Source organism: Fusarium redolens, assembly GCF_020744475.1.
Source record: "Fusarium redolens strain MPI-CAGE-AT-0023 chromosome Unknown BKA55scaffold_23, whole genome shotgun sequence".
Classification (NCBI taxonomy): domain Eukaryota; kingdom Fungi; phylum Ascomycota; class Sordariomycetes; order Hypocreales; family Nectriaceae; genus Fusarium; species Fusarium redolens.
In genome coordinates, this window is record NW_025763686.1 from 425034 (window position 1) to 445212 (window position 20179).

The window sequence follows — 20179 nt, forward strand, 5'->3', positions numbered from 1 at the left end:
TGTATTCAGCTATGTGAGATGATCTCTACTGTCTTCAAACGTAACCTCTCCTTATAGCTTATACCTTGGCCTCTTCCTTCTTTTCTTCCTTATCATTCATCGGTAGGCCAGGTACATCCTTGAAGACAGCAAAGCTTGAAGGAGTTTCCTCAAGAACCGGGAAATGGAATCCACACTGAGGGCATGTCTCGCGTAATACTGCCTGTTCCTCAGCCAAATTGTACTTCTTATCCTCTGCCTTATTGCATACAGGGCAGACTCGGATAAGACGGGTGCCGACGAGTTCAAAGTTGTTGATGATATCCTCCATAATTGCTCCATTGGCGGCCCATGACTTGCAGTATTTATGATAGGTGTTTTTATGCCAATCATAGAGAGCCCCTCGGCTGGTCCAAAAGCTACATTCATTGTACCAACTTCGATCATCAGGATGCTCCCACCACGTCAGATGCAAGAATCCAGGAAGGGTCATGAGGTGACGGCGAGTATCAGCGAATAAAACCTTGAATCTGTGAGTCCTCGCGAATTGTAATGTATTCTCAGGATATACCTTAAATTTCTCATAGGCGTCTGGGCTCGAGAAGCGGACGCGTTGCATGCTCAGATAGATGGGCATCTTGTTCTTCTTGATATTCGAAAATTGAATGGAAATCTGTATGAATAGGTACGTGATAAGATATGAAATTATGTGTCAGGATAAAGCCTAGACAAGGCCTACTATAAATATTGCCTCGATGCATCTCACCGAGATAGGTCCCGAGGTCGTTCAATGATCAACTCCATAAGCGGAATGGTCTGAACATATCGGCTGCCTGGCTGTCTGGCAATGCCGGGTATTTGTTTTCCGCTCGTTTTCATTGGCTGTATTGCCGACGACATGCATCTTGTCATAACCAAATAATACAATTTCTAGTTTGGGAAAAAGAATTAATCTGAATCTACGTACCCTGGCTATAGTTGCTAAAAGGAACATTAATATACTATCCCACTGACCCGGGCCGTCGGGGAATGGACAAGTAGTATCACAGCCCTGCCCTCCTCACCGGAGACTCGTCACAATCAACCCCATGTCCCTCTCAACCTTATTTCCGAATTTGAGGATAGGACATCAATGGCCGTAAATCCGACGAATAGTGCCAAAGACACGACGAAGTTGTCACCGACCACACCCTCAAGGGTGACACATTGACCTCTTTGATGTTCTAAATGGGATACTGGCTAGAACCAACAGGCTCTCACATGTATTGAAAGCATGGCTATGGCCGTGATCAAGTACAAATAGGTTCGAACATGTCCTTTTTCAAAGGGCGATTCTTCACTTGACTATCAATCTTACCAACTAAACCCCAATCTTACCAATCTATCTCACCTACTATTATTATGGCTCAACCGACCACTCACGTTGTTCACGGTGGCAAACAAGCTTCGCCCACCAGCACATGGACAAGCTTTGAGTGGGAAGAGCCTAAGCTGGGCAAACAAGTCCATGGCGAAGTAACCACTGCCCGCGCTTTTGGGACTTCTGGAAACCTCTCATCAGGATTCTGGAGGACAGGCGCCACGTCCCCAGGCGCCAACAGCGATGGGTCGCACAGCCTCACCTATTCGTCTCCCCTTGGCGACGAGACCGCGTGCGTTATTGACGGATCCGCCACCTTGACAGTCGTCTCGACTGGGGCTAAATACAAAGTCGGTCCTGGATCAATTATTAGCTCTCCCAAGGGACTCGAGGTGTACTGGCAGATCGAGGCTCCCTTTTTCAAGAAGTACTGGTGTATCTGGAATGGCACCAAAGCTGCTACCAACCCGCCAACTGATCTTCTAATTAGCAACGTCAGTGACAGTCCCGACTGGGTCAACTACAATTTTACTGAGCCCAAGGAAGGCGATCTCGTGGCTGGCGAGTTGTACTTCATTCGTAATGGAGGATCGACTGGATCCATGCTGAGTGGAGTGTGGCGATCTGGAAAAGGAATTGCGGCTTCTGATCTGGATGATGAAGGGACTTTAACGACACCTTATACTGGAGTCCTTGGTGACGAAACAATTCTTCTCCTTGAGGGCGAAGTTGATGTCACGGAGACGGACAGTGGAAAGAAGCATAGTTTCAGGGCAGGAGATGCAATTGGCCTGACATCAGGCATGCATATTACCTGGGTCTCCAAGGGTCCCTTTACAAAGAAGCTGTGGGTCATTACCCGGGATGTTGTTGAGTAAAGAGAAGACTGTAAATAGATCCAGTTGGGTCGGGTGGTTTGACAGAAAACAAGCAGTAGTCTTACTTATTATCTATTAGTACTTGGGCCTATAATCCAGTTCTCGCATTGCCTCAACAGGATCCACGTTGTTGTCAAACACAGTCAAGATCCATCTTACCACTGTCATATACGACGCCTCGCCACCCATATGAGCTTCGTTTTTAAGAACCTACCCGAATGAGTGTCATGGCCAAGATATTGATAGATTGGAGGCTTACCTAGCTTCTTTCGGTGGTCCATGCTCCAGACAAAGATAGCTGTCGTCGACTGGAAATACACTGTCGTCAATACCCTGCAACATCGATTTCAGTACTGGCACTATTCTTCAAGCAAGAAAGGATGGATATCAGTATGCATACGTTGATGAGCAACAAGCGAGCGCATTCTGGCTTGTCAAGTGTTCCATCCTTCAACAAGGAGAATTTGTCACTAGCCTCTTTCACGAACTTTTCCGTGTCGCCTTTGAACCCCCATTTCCAAGCAAAAGCCTCGCAAGCACTTTCAGTAGGTAATTAGATCAGCAGATACTAGTGACAAGGCGCAGCACGCCTTACCTGTGAGCGAATTCTCGCAAATCAATGTTCTCCAGCCATTCAGGATCAAACGAATGATGGGCGGCACCTCCCTGAGCGACCATTCCCAAGAAGCTTTTGGGATGCGTGTAGGCAGCCCGAATGGCGTAGTATCCTCCCGTTGAGAGGCCCCATCCTACCACTCTCCGGCTATCGATTCTCTTATGGTCCTCGATCCAGTCCAGTAAACTTGACCACTGTCGATCAGGGCTTTGAGGGTCATCTGCAAAGGCCGGGGAGTCTCCAGTTCCGGGGATCTCGGCAATCACCATGCCGATTCCACAACGCCGAAATAGTCCGGCGAAGCAGGACAACTCTGGCCGCCAAGAATCTAAGCCCCCCATGCCTAGAACGATGGGAGCTGGGTTTTTTTCAGAAGCACCATCAGGCAATGAGACCCAAATAGGGACGTTGCCGCCTTCGCCATCGAGGCCGTGCTTGTGTGGAACAAACTGTTCCTGAATAGGTATCCCTCTCAACTGCAAACCCTTCATAGCCGCTTGCTTGGATCTCTCCCAGGCATTACGCTGGGCATCGCAGAGCAAAGCCGGATACCGTGAGATAAACCACACGTTGGCAGCGCGGAGATAATATTCCGATGCCTTTTCCAGCTGCCCCGTTTGCTCCGCAGCGACAGCTGTCTCAAATAGCTTAGAAGCCTGGGGCTCAAAATACGAGGCAAACGACTGCCACTCATATGGTTCTTTCATGTCAAGCTGATGTAGCCTTAGTAAAAGTTGCAGCAACAATCAAGCGGCTCATGGATACATTTGACTCACCCTTGCTAGCTCCGCCACGATGGGCTGAAAATCTACGTCGTCTGTGAACAGAAATGGGTACGTCATGTTCTTCGCCTGCTGATTGTTAATCCATCAGCTATACAGGTAAGCAGACAACGTACTGAGGATTCCCAGCGAGTCTTCCATAAGCTGCTGAACGACTCATGATGGGGATGCTGCTCATCTAGCTGATCATGAATGAAATACTTCCCTCCTGGCGCGGTCATGATGAAATGTGGAATGCTGATTGAAGTGGCAAGATATAAACGCTTTATATGTAAGTGATAAAACGAAGAATCTAGTTCTTAGTGTATAAGCCTGATACTCTCTAGCTAAAATAGCTCAATTTAGAGTCACCTGAGATAATATTAACTATAGTCCAAAAGCTCGGCCCGAACGTAGAGGGGTGTTCGTTTCGGTCCGATCAGAACAGAGAAGAACTATAATGCCGGACCGAAGTGATTAAATTTTTTAACGTAGTCTTCGGTCTTCGGATCTCGTATCCCCGCTTCTCGGTCTGTTCTATTCTGCGCGCGGTTCAGAAGTTTGAGCATAGGTAATGCTACGCCGACCTCGCCTTACCAAAGTGATCGCCCATCTTGGCTCCAACGCACCACCTATAAAAGGTATGATAAAAAAGTACGGTCGGATCTGAGTTTGCGTCATTCCCATGGCCATCCTCTCACCTTATGCCTGGTCATTGTAGTTACGTTGCATTGCAATAGAGAACAGCTCATATACTCCAGATGCGTTCTCATTTTACAGGCGGGTATTATCACACGGATTGGAAGAGCCATACTTAAAATCCCAATTATATTTCATAAATGTATCACGCCAATGCGCTTGTCTCTGCTATTAAACACAGTATATTTGATAAGTTTTAGTTGCGATAACCTCACAAGGCAGTAATGCCAGACTAGTCACACAAGTCCGGGGTATTGAACAAATTTATTAAAGGGGCAATCTGGCTTGGACTTGCAATATTTCATCAATTATCCAAACCTATGCTCCTCTGTCACGTATTGACCGTTGACTTTGAAAGGGGCGCAGGGAAGAAGAATTGCAATCACCCGAGCACGATGCTCCTTGGAAGCGTTAATCCATCTGTGCATAGTTGCCCGCTGAATGATGTGATCCTGCAAGGAACGGCTGTTAGTGGCTTTTTACAAGGAAGGCCGTTGATGTATAATGAAAGGACCGTAAAACGCTTACCCCAGCTTTCAATAGGACCTTTTGGCCACTATCAAGTTCATGATATACCTCTCCCATAACACAAGTAGAGATATCCAAAGACACCGTTCGATGCCAATGACCCACCGCATCGGGGTCAATGTCGAGATTTATCACATTTGCTCCTCCCAGCTCGTTTTGTCCTGTTTGGGGGTTCAACTGTGATGAGGGAACGAGAAAATCTGTACTCCGGGTGTAGCTAGTGAGAGAGTCAAGTGAAAGGTGTGCCTTCAGGTCATGGTCATCCGCCAGTTCTGCAAGCAGCTTCAAAGTAGCATAAGAACGAGATGCTATTCCAAAGCCAGGCACAGCTGCAGTGCATAGTTCGGGTGCACTTATGTAAATACTTTCGCCAGTCGTGAGGTCATGGCCTGTTATATACCGTTTGACAGGGCGAGTAGTAGCTGTGATTCCAGCATTATTGTTTTCTTGGCTTGAGGTACCCATGGGATAAGAGAGTTAAGCAGCTGATCAACAAAGTGCATATATTATCAAGTCTAATTCATAGAAGTCAGTAGCCACTTGCAGTTGGGGGCGTGGTAAATTCTTACTTGACCTGAATTTAGATAGTCGTAAGTAGCAATACAACGCAAGGGGGCGAAATTTAAGGTAATCGGAATTGCTGGATACACACATCACACGCGGGGTTTGATGTGCCGAGCAATACAGTGGTGGATAGATTCCGGTCTAGGTTCCGTTATAGTACACTACATAGCGCCTGGGTAGGAGTGCAGACTTGTTGTGAGGTCATTTCATACACGGCGAAGTGAATGAATAAAAACATCTCTCAACACCAGCACAATTTGTAAGTTTAAGGATTGCTGCATCTGCGTACTCTTTTATTGACTTCTATACTATTAATATCTTCCAAATCTATCTTCAGCGACTTGCTTCCTGCTGTTTAGTAATTGACATACCATACAAGGAGCGTCGTCGTCTTCCGGGGCCCCACTGCCAGCCAGAGACGGACCGGATAGTGTTCCGGGGATAATTCCGAAATACCGGCGACGAATGTCCTGGCAATGGTCTTGAAATATCATTGGAGCCTTGCAATTCACTGCCAATCGTAAATCGTTTACAGTGATCTCAGTTTCACAGTCACGTCGTACAATGACCTTAGAACGCCTAATCCCCCAATCTTTCAGCACCGCTGTCCTATGGCTCATCGGAGCTATCTTGACCCGTCTTATATACAACAAATACGGACGAGGTCTGAACCACGTACCCGGCCCTTGGCTTGCTGGCTTTACAGATCTATGGAGGCTTCTTGTCGTTCGAGATCGTCGAGCGCAGGAAGTACATATCGAGCTACACAAGAAGTACGGACCTGCTGTTAGATTGGGTCCTCGAGCAGTATCCATTGCAGATACGGATGCTGTGAAGGTTATTTACAGTCCAAGTGCAGGATGGTCCAAGGTAACTTGCAGAGTCGTCAAACGACTATTCTCTGGCTAACTGATCACCTCTTGTAGTCGAAGTTCTACCCGGTGCAGCAAGCTCTGGCTAAAGGAAAGAGACTCGAAACCATGTTCAACACAGACAACGACAAATATCACGCCAGGCTTCGAAGATCAGTGTCAAATGCCTATGCGATGAGTACCCTTGTCACATTCGAACCGTTTGTTGATTCAACTTCGGCCGAGTTCATCAGGCAGCTCAAGCTTCGTTTTGCCGACCGCACTGGCGACGCAGGCATTTGTGACTTTGGGGCGTGGCTCCAGTTCTACGCTTTTGACGTCATCGGAGAATTGACATTCTCCAAGAGATTGGGATTTGTGGAGAAAGGTGTTGACATTGACAACATTATCCGGGATCTGGAGAGTTTCTTAAATTATGTATCATGGGTAAATGACCTCCCCAAATTTCTGAGGTATCAGCCACTGACAAACGAAACCTGTACAGATTGGCCAGATCCCGTTCCTAGATAAGCTGTTCATAAAGAACCCCATCAAAATTTGGTTGGTCAAATATGGGTTTCTTAACTCGAGTGCGCCAGTTGCAGAATTTGCGAGAAAGCACCTCATCGAACGCCAGCATGAGGAAGCATCGGGTGAGAAAAAGGTTCCAAGGAGGGACTTCTTAAACCGGTTTAAAGAGGCGCACCACAAAGATCCCGACTTTATCACCGAGCAGCTTGTCCTGGCCCTGACAGTAGCTAATATGTTTGCGGGCTCTGACACAACTGGCATCACACTGCGAGCTGTCTTCTACTACCTGCTGAAGGACCCTCCAAAGATGGAAAGTCTTCTCAAAGAACTCGCAGCTGAGAGCAAGGCTGGTCGGTTCTCGAGAGATGACGGGCTTGTTCAATGGGAGGAAGTCAGGGATTTACCCTATCTGAGCGCAGTCATCAACGAGGCTCTCCGCTGTCACCCAGCAGTCGGGCTGACTCTCGAGAGAATTGTTCCTTCAGCTGGAGTTACACTTGCTGGACACTACATCCCTGGTGGGAGTATCGCTGGTTGTTCCCCATGGGTTATTCATCAAGATACCGAGGTATATGGTGCTGATGCCGCAAAGTTTCGCCCTGAACGCTGGATCGAAGCAACACCTGAACAGCGGAAAAAGATGAATAGTTGTCTCTTATCTTTTGGCGCTGGAGCTAGGACATGTGTTGGCAAGAACATATCGTTATTGGAGCTCTACAAGCTTGTGCCAACTATTCTACGGATTTTTGAGGTAAGACTGCTAAGTTTTTTCGTCGTGTTTCGTTTATGAAAGCTAATGTTCTTTTTCAGCTTCAGCTGGTCAATCCAGACACTCCATGGAAGCTCCATAATGCGTGGTTTGTACGACAAATGGGCTTCAATGTTCGACTCAAGGAAAGGGGGAAGATCCTTTAGATCTTCAGGTGCGAGTTTGGAGATCTCAAGTCAAACTGCATCACTGGAATGCAGAGATGGTCAGGATTTACCCGCTGTATCCAAAGAATTAGATAAATTGTAAGCACACGTGTCAATGGGAGAAACTTGTAGTGATTGCTCCAACCTATGAGTATTCCAGAGATGCTTGATATGGTATTGGTATTCGTTGACAGTAATATCAATGCGAAGCAAGGCAAAAACCACGTGGCCCATTATCAAGCTGTTATCCGCATGACTAACTCGTGATACATAACTATCAGCTGTAAATAACAGGCTTCTAGCTCCAGCGCAATATCACAAGTGACTTTAATACACCGCATTGACGAGTCATATTAACTGCCGTATAGGTTCATCATAGTAGGAAATAAGTCCATATCAAGATCAAACACGCCGTTGATACCCAGAGCGCCAAGTCGTGCCTCACCAGGTCCCCGCTCAGTACCCGAGGCCATTCCCATACCCCGGGCAAAATCAAGGCTATCATTTTCCATGAAGGCCGTCAACTCGGCATCATTCGGACCAAAGCGCTCTCCAAAAGTCTCGAAATTGAAGTCTGACATGATCCAGCTATTGCGACGATCAAGGCTCGGATCGGCTATCCAGGACGTGGGCAGCTTGTTGGAGCCTCCTGTCGATCTCTCGGGAATTGTGCCTAAAGAGCCAGTGCTGAACGAATAACAATCTACTTCTTGATCCCTTTCCACACTCTTACGAGAGTCCATTCCCGCGTCTTTGAGCTGATTGTTGTACATGTTAGACGTTCCGGTTCTGTATTGCACGGGATCTTGATCTTCAGCTTGGGGCGGCGTCAGGTGCTGCATCAAGCGACTTGATACCGAGTCTCGCCTCATACCTGACGGGCTCTGGCGGTCTTGACCTCCTTGTGAGTTCAAGGCAAGAACGCGCCCAACTAGCCGACTAAGCCTAGAAACGCAGCGCATCATCTTTCCAGAGACCCAAATCCTCTGGCAGTACTCGTTCAAACACTGAGTGGCTGCAAGTATTAGACCTCCGTACCTTCTCTTCGATCCTGGTTCTCTCGACACCAAGCCTACCATGACAAGTGCGCAGCTGGTGACGTAGTGGCTGAGCGCGAAGCTATACTTGAGTCCATCGTCTTTTATGTTTTGATGTGTGGTAAGAATCTGGGCAGCGAGACTAGCACACTCGATTGAGGACTCAAGATCATCCTCCTCTGTATGGTAGATGGAGCTGGAGCTTGGTAATAGTGGTCTTCTTATTAAAAGACGCAGATATGTACAGCACTAGGTCTTGTCAGTCACCGGAGCCAGCAACGAATTCGCTGTCGGTCAGAACTCACATTGCTGAAGAGAAATGTTTGTTTTGCTTGCCATCGAGTCCTCGTGCTAAACTGAGCTTCATAGGGAACATCAGGGTCATATTTCAAACATGGAGGAACTGTGTTGAGTAATTTTCCGATCGCAGTATCGACATATTGGATCATGGCTGGCATGGAAGCAGTGGACGACTTGACACCGTATAAAACTTCCCACGTCTTGCCAGCTACACGGCAATAACGCACCATGGCAGTAACATATGGAATGCATGAAGGGGACGAGTCCCTCGCAGCCTCGACAACTATCTCGTGCTGAAGGTCTGCTATCGTCTCCTTTCTCGACGAAAATCGTGTCATCCACTCATCGCTGAGGTCCAGCGGCAACGCCGTATCAACATTGCTGTCTTGGATTAGATATGGCTTTCCGGACTCAAGAGCCAGTCGTCGATCCAGCAGATATAAAGACCACCAAGCACGTGAGTACAACTGGTTGTAATAAGCTGGCATACTCTCGATGGTGCTCTGGCGATGCAAGCCTATTGTTTGCGCAACCGACACACTCAAGGCGTGTACTCTGGCTGCTTTCTGATTCGCGTCTAGTCGGAACATGTAAATTATCTAGGCAGCGTAAGAGATCATGTAGGAAGCAAGGATCGGTGTCGTGACTCACCCTCACTATCAAAACTTGCAACATGAGCAGTGACTTTATAGCTGTGTTACTGGTCTCGAGCAGATCACCAAGAAGACTCATTCCCACACTATACAGACTCCAGCCGGATGATTCGACTCCGCTGGGGTCGCTCATTCTTGCTGACATGCTGCATCGTCCAAGAGCTAGGCAAAAACACACCAGAGCAACGGAGACACGGAGTTGCTCGCTTTGAGTTGACTCGGCGGAGGAACTGATCGCTTGGTGCTGCCACATTTCGTTGAAGATTTCCCAGACTTCCGGTGGATGGACGACCGGATACATCGGGTGCACCTCGTCCATGAAGACTTGTAGGTGATACCTGCATTGTTTCTCATCGGTAATGACGCCATGCCGCGCCAGTATACGCTCGAACCATCCCCTTTTTCTGCCCGTCGCGTCAGCTGGTGATGTTGCTGTTGCTGGTGGGAGGAGAGAAGATGCCGGAGAAGAGTTGTCTATTCGCATGGCCGACGATACAGAGCTTTGATGGTCCAACGGATCGTTCTCGTCTTCCAGAGTCGGAGTTATCGTCATCTCTCCTGCAAAGGTTTGTCCATCTGTCTCGAGGGCACTTTGTAGTTTGGCTGCCGAAGGTTTGAATTGGTCTTCGACTGACGCATAGTCATGCGTTGGTCTAGATAGATCGGGAGTGGGCGGTCTCATCAGACGTAGATGGCGTTCTACTGCTTCCAGACGAACTAACACTTCGCGATTGATGCTGTTATGGTAAATAAGCTCATGTCATTAACAAAGCGCACTAAACAAATTACCTGTCGTTCGAGGGGTAATGAACCTGGTCTTGACCTCCAACAGGACCTGTCTTTAAGTCGGGACGGCCCTGTTGTGCGCCTCTTGGGGCAGACGGCTGGCAAGGTAGTTGTTTCGCGAGGCATTGTCGACATGGATCTCCTCCTTCGCACTGGTATGATCAGACTCGTCAGAATCGTCATTCATCTTGACAGTGAAAGAGGACGGCAGGACATGGACACCAACCTTTATTTTGCGCTGCTGGCAGGAAGTGCTGCGGCGGTCAGGCACACCGTTTGAATGTTCGTGCAGGTCGTGGGGCTCTCTTACCAAGCTCTAGATATGTACTTCCCTCTCTTCATCTTCTTCGCAGGCCGTTCCGAGGATTCAGCACTGGCCGTTGCCGTGTCTTTGGTGGTGTTTCTTTTCTTGGTCCCATCTTGGTCGTCTATTGGTGTAGTATCGCGGGCATCGTCAGTTGCGGAGGCAGTCTGGTCTACTGCCTCGCTAGCTGGATCCCAATCCTGAATATCCGAAGGTGACATTATGTCGACTGAGGTTTGAATGGAGATGGAAGTCTGCCGAAGGCCAGTCAGTTCAGGACTCTGTAGTACAAAGCTTGGTCAAGCAACCGGTGGACAGGCCTGTGCTACTGCGGGGACAGCCCCCCATTCCCCAGATGATCCCCAGGTCGGATTTGATTTAGCCACCGGTGCCGAGATGATTGTCAGGGTTCCCCGCGAAATTGAGGCTTGGTGGTTCTCAATAGCGGCTGGGGAGCCTTGCATCTCCTAGCGTCCAATTGCTGCTGATCATGCGGAGCTCTCGGGTTGGATGGCTTGGATGGCTTACTATGCTTTTGACGGAATTTGGCTGGAATTTCCGTGAAATGGGGCCGTGACTCGAGCTCATTGGCTTGTCTGCGCTGTGGCGACGGTGATAGAGTTCGGCTAGCGATTTCAGCCAACAACTAACCGATGGTGGCCTTCACAGTCTAGACTCCGTAAGGCCCCTGTAGCCCCAGAAACCCCCTCTCCGTGTTTCTATTGGTCGCCAATGGATTCAAGGATGGACAGTGGATCCCTATATGACAAGAAGTGGTTCAGGGTAGGATTTCCTTTTCTGGGTTACTTAACGTTACAATCTAAGCAATCCATCATTCGAATTTTCTAGCGATAAAGCATGGTCTTCTCGGGCAAGCAGTTTAAATTTAATTAAGTCATAGGAAGTTTAAATTTGATTGCGATGAAATGATCACTCGAGGATGGGCGTACATCGCTGGTCCGCCACCTAGTTACATGGATCAATGTTGAGATGCGGGAGCAATCTCTCCCTGATAAAATCCTCAGCACTATGAAGCTTCACACCTAGCATTGCCACCTCGGGAGTTGGGATTTCGACCCCAGGGTACATTCCCACGCCGTTGTAAAGCTGCAGCATGATATCGCGATCCGGAATACCACAGGTTGGTTTGACCTTGTAAACGACGTTTTTACCAGAGACTGCACATATCAAATTAGTAACGAATTAATAATTCTCAAGAATCGGAGACGAACCTTTCTCAAGGATAGCATTGATATCGCCCATTGTCTCCCGAGCTCCACTGGCGAGAAAGTATTGTCCATCAAGAATATCCTTCTTCTCCTCCCACTGGTCGAACAGCGCTTTGGCAACTGCACCAAGGTCCTTCTCGACGTAAAGCGAAGTGACTGCATTGCCACGGCTTAGTATGAATATTCCCCAAAAGGATAAGAGTGAGCTCACGTTCAGCATCGGGTCCGATAATGGGTCGAGTCATGGTAATAACATCATTCTCCATGTCATATGCAGCATACTTTCGCGAGATCATATTCTCATAAAAGTTTCCAGTACGGATGAAGGCGCCCTTGAGACCTGCATGGCGAATGACTGCATCAACAAACTGCTTTCCTACAGTCGCCTGGTTAGCTAAGTACCTTCGGAGGATGTGTTGCTGTGAACTACCTTCATATAGCCTTGTGACAAACTTGCCCCCGGATATCTCTCGAGAACTTGGCAAAGTACTCCACAAGAAACATTCAACGCCAGCTTCCACAGATGCTTCGACGATATGCTGACCTTGTTTCTCCTCACTCATAGGATCATCGAGGACAGCCTGTACTGTAAGTATGGAACAGGTTGCGGGGCTAGGTTAGACTGACCGTATCGTAAAAGTCGGTGACGGCAAAGACACCCCAAACACCTTTAAATGCCGCTGGCAGGGTGGAAGGGATAGTCAAATCAGCCTTCACCAGCTGGGCTCCTTTTGCAGCCAGGGCTTTGGCCTTGTCCGAGCTAGGATTTCGAGTAAGACATCGTACCAGATATTGATCTGGGTACTGAACCAAAAGATTGGCAATTGATCCACCTAATGATAGTCAGTTAGTCTTAGTCGAGTTCACAAACACAAGTGTTGCTTGTGCTCACCCTGGGTTCCAGTGGCACCGAGGACTAATACAGTTTTCGTCATGTTCGTAGGGTTAAGGTTTGATAAGATTCAAGAAGAGAATTCGAGATCGAAATAAGGTAGACGATGTAGAGTTATGATAAAGACAAGACGGATGAGGGAGGGCGGATTGATCCAAGTCACTGCCTGTAGATAAATAGCCGGGACCAGTTGATATGACATGACTGTACAAGATGGGACATCAACCTCGCAATGTGGGGGACATGGGGCCTCCCCACTTGTGGGGCCCCAAGGCTCCAGCGCAGTCTACCAACCTATTTTTATACAATGGGCAAATGCCCCTGATAATTGGCTTAGCAATCCTCTCTGATATTGCTTCCTGTCTGTCTCGCATCAGCCGAGATACCAACTACTCTCTCTCTTTTGCTTCTACTCTACATGATGGCCGACAAATTTCTAGCCGAGATCAAAAGCCGCCGAACTTGTTACTCGGTCGAGGCCGAATCCCCAATCAGTGATGCTCGTATTGTCGAAATAGCCCGGGAGGTGGTCAAACACACACCCAGTTCCTTCAATTGCCAGTCTACTCGTCTGGTAGTTCTTCTCAAAGACGAGCACGTCAAGTTCTGGGATATGGCAAAGGAGTGCTTCAAGGCAACTATGAAACCAGACATCTACATAGAATATGAGAAGAAGTTGCTACAACGGCAGGCGGGATACGGAACAGTAAGCCAGCGGCCCATGTTGACATTTTTAGAAGCGTCTACTGATGTGAGCATGACAGGTACTACTATTTGAAGACTTGGACGTTGTTAGAGAATACCAGGCCAAGTTCCCTCGATTCTCAACACATCTCTTGCAATTCTCTGAGCACAACAATGCCATGCAGACTTTCAATCTTTGGACTGCATTGTCTCTTGAGGGGCTTGGGTGCAACTTGCAACACATCAATCCTATCATAGACCAAAGGCTTATCGGACATTGGGATATCTCACCACAGTGGTCGCTGAAAGCTCAGTTAGTTTTTGGCAAGCCGACTGGTGAAGCTTTACATGACAAAACGTTCCTCCCAACAGAGGACCGGTTATTTGTACATGGGATCTGACAGGCACATGGCGCTGGCTTAAGTCCGATCTTTATTAGCATCGTACAAAAAGTAGCGCTCATGTGATGTACGCAAAGACTTCTCGAGTGCGTCATTGCCAATGAGTAAGACCGAAAGTGAATATACAGTTAACATTCGTATCTTCTATCTCACTCGGACTCATGCGTGAACCCACACATTACCCTTAAGAGTTGAGAATAGCTACATCCATCCCATTTGCCAAAGCCATCCATAAGATGAGCAAACTTCCTTGCAATCTTCTTAGCAGCCACCCCTCCAAGCCCCTGAGCCTCTCCAGCAAATGAAACAGAGCCGCCTTTGTTCAAAAAGCGGATGACGGGGTTTGATGTAACCGTTTCACGTTCAGTAACCGGTGGTAAGGCAAAGAAAGTACACCCCGTGGCTCGCCCAAAGCCTTCATCTCCAACAGTAGTCCAATCTACGTCCTGTAGCAGCTCGAAAACAGGCCCATTAAAGCCGGTATTTATATGGCTAGTAACAAGGAAGTATTGACTTATCACAAGCGCTGAGACAAATAAAACCAGATCCGGTCGAGTGAGATATGATTCGCGGACGAGGCACGAATCCAAAATGCTGAATACTTGAGCCGCATGGAGCAGCGCCCTGCGAGCACTACTTGACTGTGACCATTTGAAAACATGAACTAGCGAATCCTCAGCAGCTTCTAACCCATCACGACCGCACGCAGTTTCCAAAAGATCAACGTCAGTCGTCAATAGAATGCATAGATAATGCCAGCCTAATGCATTGTTTTGATGTCGTTCGCCCAAGAAGCTGGCATGCGCCTGGGGCAGTAATACAACGTCAGCAATAATGGCCTGACAACCCTCGTCCATATAAAATCTCTCAACAGGGCTAATGGACCGAGAGCATGAGTTCTGACCGTCTCTTTCTGAAAGCTTGGCGTTGGCTGCTATCACTCTAAGGTAGAGGGATCGGAGGAGGATCTGAGTAGAATTCTGGTTGAGTTTTGATGTTGACGCCATGTGAAGACTCCGGACATGTATTCGAGGCATAGTGATACGTGCACCCTGCTCCACGAAACGCCAAAAGGATGTGGCTGTTGTTGCATCGTCAAAGAGAGCGTCATCACACGGCAGGTGGATTTCGACCTTGTCTATCGCAATAACTCCGGACGTGCTCATCAATCGGGCATATGCCATGTCCAAGTAGATAAGGCAGCATATAAGACTGCGCATGTTAACGTTAATCCAGGTGATCCAACTGAACAGGTAGATTACCGTTTGACAGACTCAACTCGTCCCCATGCCTTCCAGAGGTTGTCTGGGCTTGGTGCTCCTTGGCTCAGTTTGAGAATTGGATCGCCGTCATCCTCAGCGGCGAAGAGGCCTTGTTCATCAGCCACCTATTGAGAGAGCTCAGTTAGGCACTTTGGCTGAACGAGATGTCGGTCTTGGTATACTTACACGAAGCATCTGAGTACAGATTGTGTACGCTTGGTGTACATCAATCTCGTCCTATGAAAAGTCAGCGACTACTCTGGTGATTGAACAAGGTGGACTATGTACACGAAAGCCCAAGGCCAAGTAGGCTATGATGAGTACAGTGGCAAGTGTAATGAGGAAGTCTGACGGTGCACGTTTGAGGAGTGTTTGAGACGTTAAATCATGGAGACAGGCTGGCAGCAACTTCTAAAACACAATTAGCAATCCTTCTCCTAATCTGACTCGGCAGATAACATGCTCTGAGATATTTGGTGAGAAATGCCTTGGTTTGTGTTCGATCTAGGTAGGACAATCCAACTAGACACATTGCGAGTAACAGCGGGCTTGGCGTATCTCCAGCATTAAAAGTGCTCTTATGTATGAATGGTAAGACCGGATGGAAAAACTGAAAGTAAAAGTCTAAGCTCGAGTCGAGTAGATCTATAGAAGGCATGTAGATCTCATCAGCGGTTGTAGATGACGAGCCGAATGAACCGTCAAGGTCCTTGCAGTACTGAATCAGACGATCTCTACATGCTTGGTCCACATTGCATCCCAACGATTGATGGGTGTCAAGATTGACCCTCTGCTGTGGTGCCGTGAGAATGTTATCAACATTGTGCTTTATCACGTCACTCCATAGACGACTGTTGATTTGTGTGAGTACCTTGGGTCGCTGTCTCGACCAGATCCGTTGTACTTTCTGCATCTGGCTGGCTGATATGGTCATCAGCCCTCCACTTCTCGGCCTCTGGCTACACGAAATAGCTTCTATTGCGGGTGTGGAAAATGGGAAGATAGAACTATTCAAGTCGGAGCCGTCCATGGCATCGAAGCTAAACTGCGCGTTATCGAAGATTGGCATCTGTCCCGTCTCGAACGAAAACATATCGAGGTCGTCGAAACTTCCGAGGGAACGTTGTTGGTCGAATTCTATCCCGATAAAGGTCGAGACTTGGTCGACATCGAGCTGCGGTGGCAGCGTTTGGGAGATTGTGAAAGGTGACTGACCCATTGAGCTTCCTTGGCTAGCATCAACAGTCTGTCGAAACTGCGGTGAAAATCTCTGTCTCTTCTGCGGCCGTGGAGTATCGTCTATGGGAGTTTCGGTAGGTGGCGTTGGCATTGCGGAGCTTGGGGCGGACGACGCATGCTGAGAGGATGCTGTGAAGTTGCGTTCTTGGGCTTCAGGAACGGCTGGGCTGGGAGATATACTCGGTTGTCGCCTTGTCAGTGCGACCGAAATGTTTTGATGATCCTGTGATGCTTCGTTATCATCGCCAATCCCAATAGCGTCCGAGGACCGGCGTTCAGGCCGATATTCGTTTTGGCCGTTGTCTTCTGTTGAGGAGTGCGTCTGAGAATGTCTAAATAGAACGTCGCTACACTTCAACATTAGCTATTTGTGTACCCGGCATATACGTCCTTGTGTTCAACTAACCTTCTGGCATAACTTCTACCGCATTTGTAGCACTTGAAAGGCTTCTCGCCTGTGTCTTTGGCTGTTGGTAATGAGCCTCGATAATGTCGTGGAGCAACTTACGAGTTCTCTCGTGACGCTTCAAGTGTTCCTCTTTTGTAAATACACGCTCGCAATACGCGCATTTTCTCGGTTTACCTCTTGGGCGCGTCATGTGGCCGTCCATGGCGACGTTCTCTAGAGTTCTAGCTTTGCATGTAATCATGGTGAATCACATTAACTGAGATACCGACAGCTACAGAAGCTAGCGCATGCTGAACGCTGAAGCTCATGCTAGCTTCACTCAAACTAAGATGGATTCAGCTTCCCCGCACTCATGATTTTGCTCTTGGTCCGACGGTCTGGAATTTCCGTCTGCTTTCCGAAAGTCCCGGCTGTCTCGACGCTAACCCCGTCATATCCGAACAGCTTCTGAGATTGTTCCATGCGAATGTAAGAGGCTGGAGTAAAAGGACAAATGGGCACTTCAGAGTAAAGCTGCGACACTTGGTTTTCGGCTGACGTCTGCCCCACGGTCCCTAGAGAATAGGTAGCCGTCGTATAAATGCTAGCACTTGATACTACCACAATACTGGTCTCCAAATTCTTCAGTAATTTATCGGTCCAACATCATAATTATTCAGCTCTTCGCCAAATATAGTCAAGATGCTCGACTGGAACGACGACTCGTTCATGTCCGATTGGGATGCGAAATACGTCTCCACCAATGTCAAGCCCGAGGCACAAAAATACGACAGGGACCTGTTCCTCGAACTCAATTCAAAGTTGGCTACCTCTCATCCGGAGCTGAAATCTTTCAGCCATGCCATAATCGTATGTCAAAAACTTGAAATGACCAACGTCTTGCTTCAAGACTATTAACACGTTTGACAGGCTGCCGCGTGCTGCGCTGTCAGTCGTGCAGATGTTGTCGGACGCTTCTTCGATGATATAACGTTTGATTCAACACCAGAAGCCTCTGAGAAGCTCTTTCTTTCCACCAGAGAGGCTATCACCATTGTTTTCCCATACATCGGAATGCCAACCTGTATTCCCGCATGCTACGGAATGATTGGCGTTGTAGAGAGGAAAGGTTCAGAGTATGCCTCTACCAGAGTGCTCCGAAAGACCACAATTGATGAAGAAGACGTCAAGAAAGGGAGTGAGCTTAAATCTCGCATATACAGTGGCGTCGGAAATTCAGGCATTTTTAGTTTGATGGATAAGTACTTTACTGATCTGTGTAAGTTATATCCTTTGCACACTCCTGGTACTTCGTCTTGCTGACTTTATTTCTTCAGTTACCTGCTCGACTGTTGTTACTTGGGGCTATCTCATCTCAAAGGCGAATGAGGAGGTATTCCAACCAAATGAGTCTCATCTGATTATTGCAGCCTCCATTGCAGCGCTGGGGGCGACCCGACAGACAAAGAGTCATATAAAAGCTACTCTGGGGATAGGAAACTCAGTGGCATGTGTAAAGACTGTGTTGAATGTAGTGAGGAAAATCGCGGCGTGGGCTGATCGGCCCATTGGAAATTTCGACGTAGACGCGCTTTCTCTGGAGATTCAGAACTCTCTGAGGAATTAGCACACTAATTAAATGGACTATTGAGTAGCCAGAAATGACTTCAGAAGCGTGATAAATTGTCATCTTGTACACGAGTAGTGCATAATCCTAGCCGAAGGATCCAGGAATTGGCTCACAACCGGCTGGACTGCCTTACGCTGTAGTAAGCAACAGCAGCTAAGATGGAATCACTCAAGTTGCACAAACGGTATTTCGGTACGTGGATCTTGGCCTAGTAGAGTTAAATTCCGGTTCGGTCAAATCACCCGAGGCAAACTTTTAGAACACATCTGACCCATATGGTGTGACTGGTATAATATACTCCAAGCCCCACCTCGAGTAAGGAAGTGCATTTAAGTGCGTGTTGCTCCAGTGTGCTGGTTTTCTGACCTTCTTGACTTCCCAGACCAGTAGTCTACCGCTACTTGATCCCTATCTCACATCCTTCACCATTGCATAGCCCAACATGAGCTGGAGTCGCTTGATCAGATTCCTTGATGACGAAGACCAGGTCTGTCTTGGTGATGCAGCTGCAAACTCTGCCCAAGACTTTACGAGTCTGTTGGAATCTGGGAATCTCGCCGCTGAACAACTAGCTGGTACCGACATATTTAACGCAAAGCCGACGGGCGAGATAGTCCACGTCAAATCGCTCCTGGGACCTCTGACCCCTCAAGATGTCCCCATAATACGCTGTGTTGGTTTGAATTACGCAAAGCATAGTATGCCATCGCTGTCCTTCCTTCTCAGCACTCTTGCACTCTATACTGACAACAGTAGTCAAAGAAACAGGGAGGGCTCCACCCCCATATCCCTCCATCTTTATAAAGCCATCCCGCTCAGTCACAGGTTGGAATGATGATATTCCTATCCCCAAGATCGCACAGAAAGATCAACTTGACTATGAAGGTGAACTGGTAGGTCAAGTGCTCATGATCCAAAGTTCAAGAATACTGACCTGTATCAGGCTATCGTGATAGGGAGGAAAGGGAAGGATATCTCGGCTGAAGATGCATTGAGCTATGTGGCTGGGTACACCGTTGCGAACGATGTCTCAGCGCGTACATGGCAGAGGGATCCCAAGTTTGCAGGGGAGGTACCGCAGTGGTGCTTCTCCAAAGGCTTCGACTCCTTTGCTCCTCTGGGTCCCGTACTTGTATCTCCAAGTGTGAGTTATATCAACGATGGAGTTTCAGAGCGGAGTTAACTGGAAGTCAGGTTCTCGGAGCAGCGGACGACCTCATTCTGCAGAGCAAGGTGAATGGGGAGGTCCGGCAGGAGGCGAGTACTAGTGATCTGGTGTTTGGCGTGAAGAACATCATTGCGTTTGTCAGTCAAGGTACTACACTTGAAAAGGGCGCGGTGATCCTGACTGGCACACCGGGAGGAGTGGCTCTGGGAATGAAACCGCCCAAATGGTTGAAAGATGGAGATACTGTAGAAGTGTCTATCAGTGGGATTGGAACTATACGCAACCAGATGGTTTTCCAGTGAGTTATTTAGATCAGAAAGAGAGATACATGACACACGAGGTTTTGATCGCGAAATTCACTGCCAAACAACCCTCGTGATTTTAAACCTCTGCCAATTTCACCGCTCTTATAATTCCTCCTTGACTTTTGCTCGAACTAGAAGCTTGGATTGCATAATGCGTTGCCTTGATTGCCGAGGTCTGCGTATCCAACTATGTACCCTTTTTGCCATTTATTCTATCCA

The 20179-nt window shown here is 47.9% G+C and overlaps 10 protein-coding genes across 10 annotated transcripts; 5 read left to right on the forward strand and 5 right to left on the reverse strand.

The window, feature by feature from the left end:
• Window positions 1–58: 58 nt before the first annotated feature.
• On the reverse strand, window positions 59–616 carry BKA55DRAFT_526543 (uncharacterized protein; the record flags this gene model as incomplete). The annotated part of the gene is made up of 2 exons (XM_046188852.1): window positions 59–502; window positions 551–616. 2 exons carry the CDS (start codon window positions 614–616, stop codon window positions 59–61), a joined length of 510 nt encoding a protein of 169 aa, XP_046042986.1.
• Window positions 617–1005: 389 nt separating this feature from the next.
• On the forward strand, window positions 1006–2271 carry BKA55DRAFT_583554 (uncharacterized protein). Its single transcript, XM_046194225.1, has one exon. The coding sequence runs from the start codon at window positions 1381–1383 to the stop codon at window positions 2215–2217; it is 837 nt and encodes a 278-aa protein (XP_046042987.1). The 5' UTR covers window positions 1006–1380; the 3' UTR covers window positions 2218–2271.
• A 537-nt stretch (window positions 2272–2808) lies between these two features.
• Window positions 2809–3836, reverse strand: BKA55DRAFT_526319 (Alpha/Beta hydrolase protein; the record flags this gene model as incomplete). The annotated part of the gene is made up of 3 exons (XM_046188826.1): window positions 2809–3546; window positions 3610–3687; window positions 3732–3836. 3 exons carry the CDS (start codon window positions 3834–3836, stop codon window positions 2809–2811), a joined length of 921 nt encoding a protein of 306 aa, XP_046042988.1.
• Window positions 3837–4601: 765 nt separating this feature from the next.
• On the reverse strand, window positions 4602–5286 carry BKA55DRAFT_526138 (uncharacterized protein; the record flags this gene model as incomplete). The annotated part of the gene is made up of 2 exons (XM_046188808.1): window positions 4602–4745; window positions 4822–5286. The coding sequence occupies 2 exons, from the start codon at window positions 5284–5286 to the stop codon at window positions 4602–4604; spliced, it is 609 nt and encodes a 202-aa protein (XP_046042989.1).
• Window positions 5287–5949: 663 nt separating this feature from the next.
• On the forward strand, window positions 5950–7682 carry BKA55DRAFT_526337 (cytochrome P450; the record flags this gene model as incomplete). Its single annotated transcript, XM_046188827.1, has 4 exons — window positions 5950–6255; window positions 6312–6683; window positions 6742–7518; window positions 7578–7682. The coding sequence occupies 4 exons, from the start codon at window positions 5950–5952 to the stop codon at window positions 7680–7682; spliced, it is 1560 nt and encodes a 519-aa protein (XP_046042990.1).
• Window positions 7683–8035: 353 nt separating this feature from the next.
• On the reverse strand, window positions 8036–12926 carry BKA55DRAFT_598951 (uncharacterized protein; the record flags this gene model as incomplete). The annotated part of the gene is made up of 12 exons (XM_046196315.1): window positions 8036–8968; window positions 9025–9618; window positions 9671–10426; window positions 10526–10712; window positions 10769–11043; window positions 11291–11388; window positions 11737–11940; window positions 11995–12147; window positions 12203–12367; window positions 12422–12572; window positions 12619–12824; window positions 12884–12926. 12 exons carry the CDS (start codon window positions 12924–12926, stop codon window positions 8036–8038), a joined length of 3765 nt encoding a protein of 1254 aa, XP_046042991.1.
• A 378-nt stretch (window positions 12927–13304) lies between these two features.
• BKA55DRAFT_526459 (Nitroreductase-like protein) lies at window positions 13305–13968 on the forward strand (the record flags this gene model as incomplete). Its single annotated transcript, XM_046188843.1, has 2 exons — window positions 13305–13589; window positions 13648–13968. 2 exons carry the CDS (start codon window positions 13305–13307, stop codon window positions 13966–13968), a joined length of 606 nt encoding a protein of 201 aa, XP_046042992.1.
• A 74-nt stretch (window positions 13969–14042) lies between these two features.
• BKA55DRAFT_208629 (fungal-specific transcription factor domain-containing protein) lies at window positions 14043–17158 on the reverse strand. Its single transcript, XM_046185145.1, has 7 exons — window positions 16978–17158; window positions 16876–16930; window positions 15694–16816; window positions 15519–15641; window positions 15417–15467; window positions 15231–15355; window positions 14043–15180 (listed from the first exon to the last, which is right to left on the reverse strand). The coding sequence occupies exons 1-7, from the start codon at window positions 17117–17119 to the stop codon at window positions 14118–14120; spliced, it is 2682 nt and encodes an 893-aa protein (XP_046042993.1). The 5' UTR covers window positions 17120–17158; the 3' UTR covers window positions 14043–14117.
• Window positions 17159–17258: 100 nt separating this feature from the next.
• On the forward strand, window positions 17259–18485 carry BKA55DRAFT_743405 (uncharacterized protein; the record flags this gene model as incomplete). Its single annotated transcript, XM_046201548.1, has 3 exons — window positions 17259–17727; window positions 17788–18136; window positions 18195–18485. Exons 1-3 carry the CDS (start codon window positions 17560–17562, stop codon window positions 18482–18484), a joined length of 807 nt encoding a protein of 268 aa, XP_046042994.1. The 5' UTR covers window positions 17259–17559.
• A 444-nt stretch (window positions 18486–18929) lies between these two features.
• On the forward strand, window positions 18930–19957 carry BKA55DRAFT_743406 (uncharacterized protein; the record flags this gene model as incomplete). Its single annotated transcript, XM_046201549.1, has 4 exons — window positions 18930–19185; window positions 19244–19380; window positions 19431–19631; window positions 19682–19957. 4 exons carry the CDS (start codon window positions 18930–18932, stop codon window positions 19955–19957), a joined length of 870 nt encoding a protein of 289 aa, XP_046042995.1.
• Window positions 19958–20179: the final 222 nt, after the last annotated feature.

Bases quoted from the DNA above. Each gene is read 5' to 3' on its own strand.
- BKA55DRAFT_583554 (XM_046194225.1), top strand. From the start codon at position 1,381: ATGGCTCAACCGACCACTCACGTTGTTCACGGTGGCAAACAAGCTTCG.
- BKA55DRAFT_208629 (XM_046185145.1), bottom strand. From the start codon at position 17,119: ATGATTACATGCAAAGCTAGAACTCTAGAGAACGTCGCCATGGACGGC. The intron at 15,642-15,693 runs GCATGTTATCTG...ATTGTGTTTTAG, and splicing joins TTCTCACCAAATATCTCAGA to AAGTTGCTGCCAGCCTGTCT. The intron at 15,181-15,230 runs GTAATCTACCTG...TAACATGCGCAG, and splicing joins CGAGTTGAGTCTGTCAAACG to TCTTATATGCTGCCTTATCT.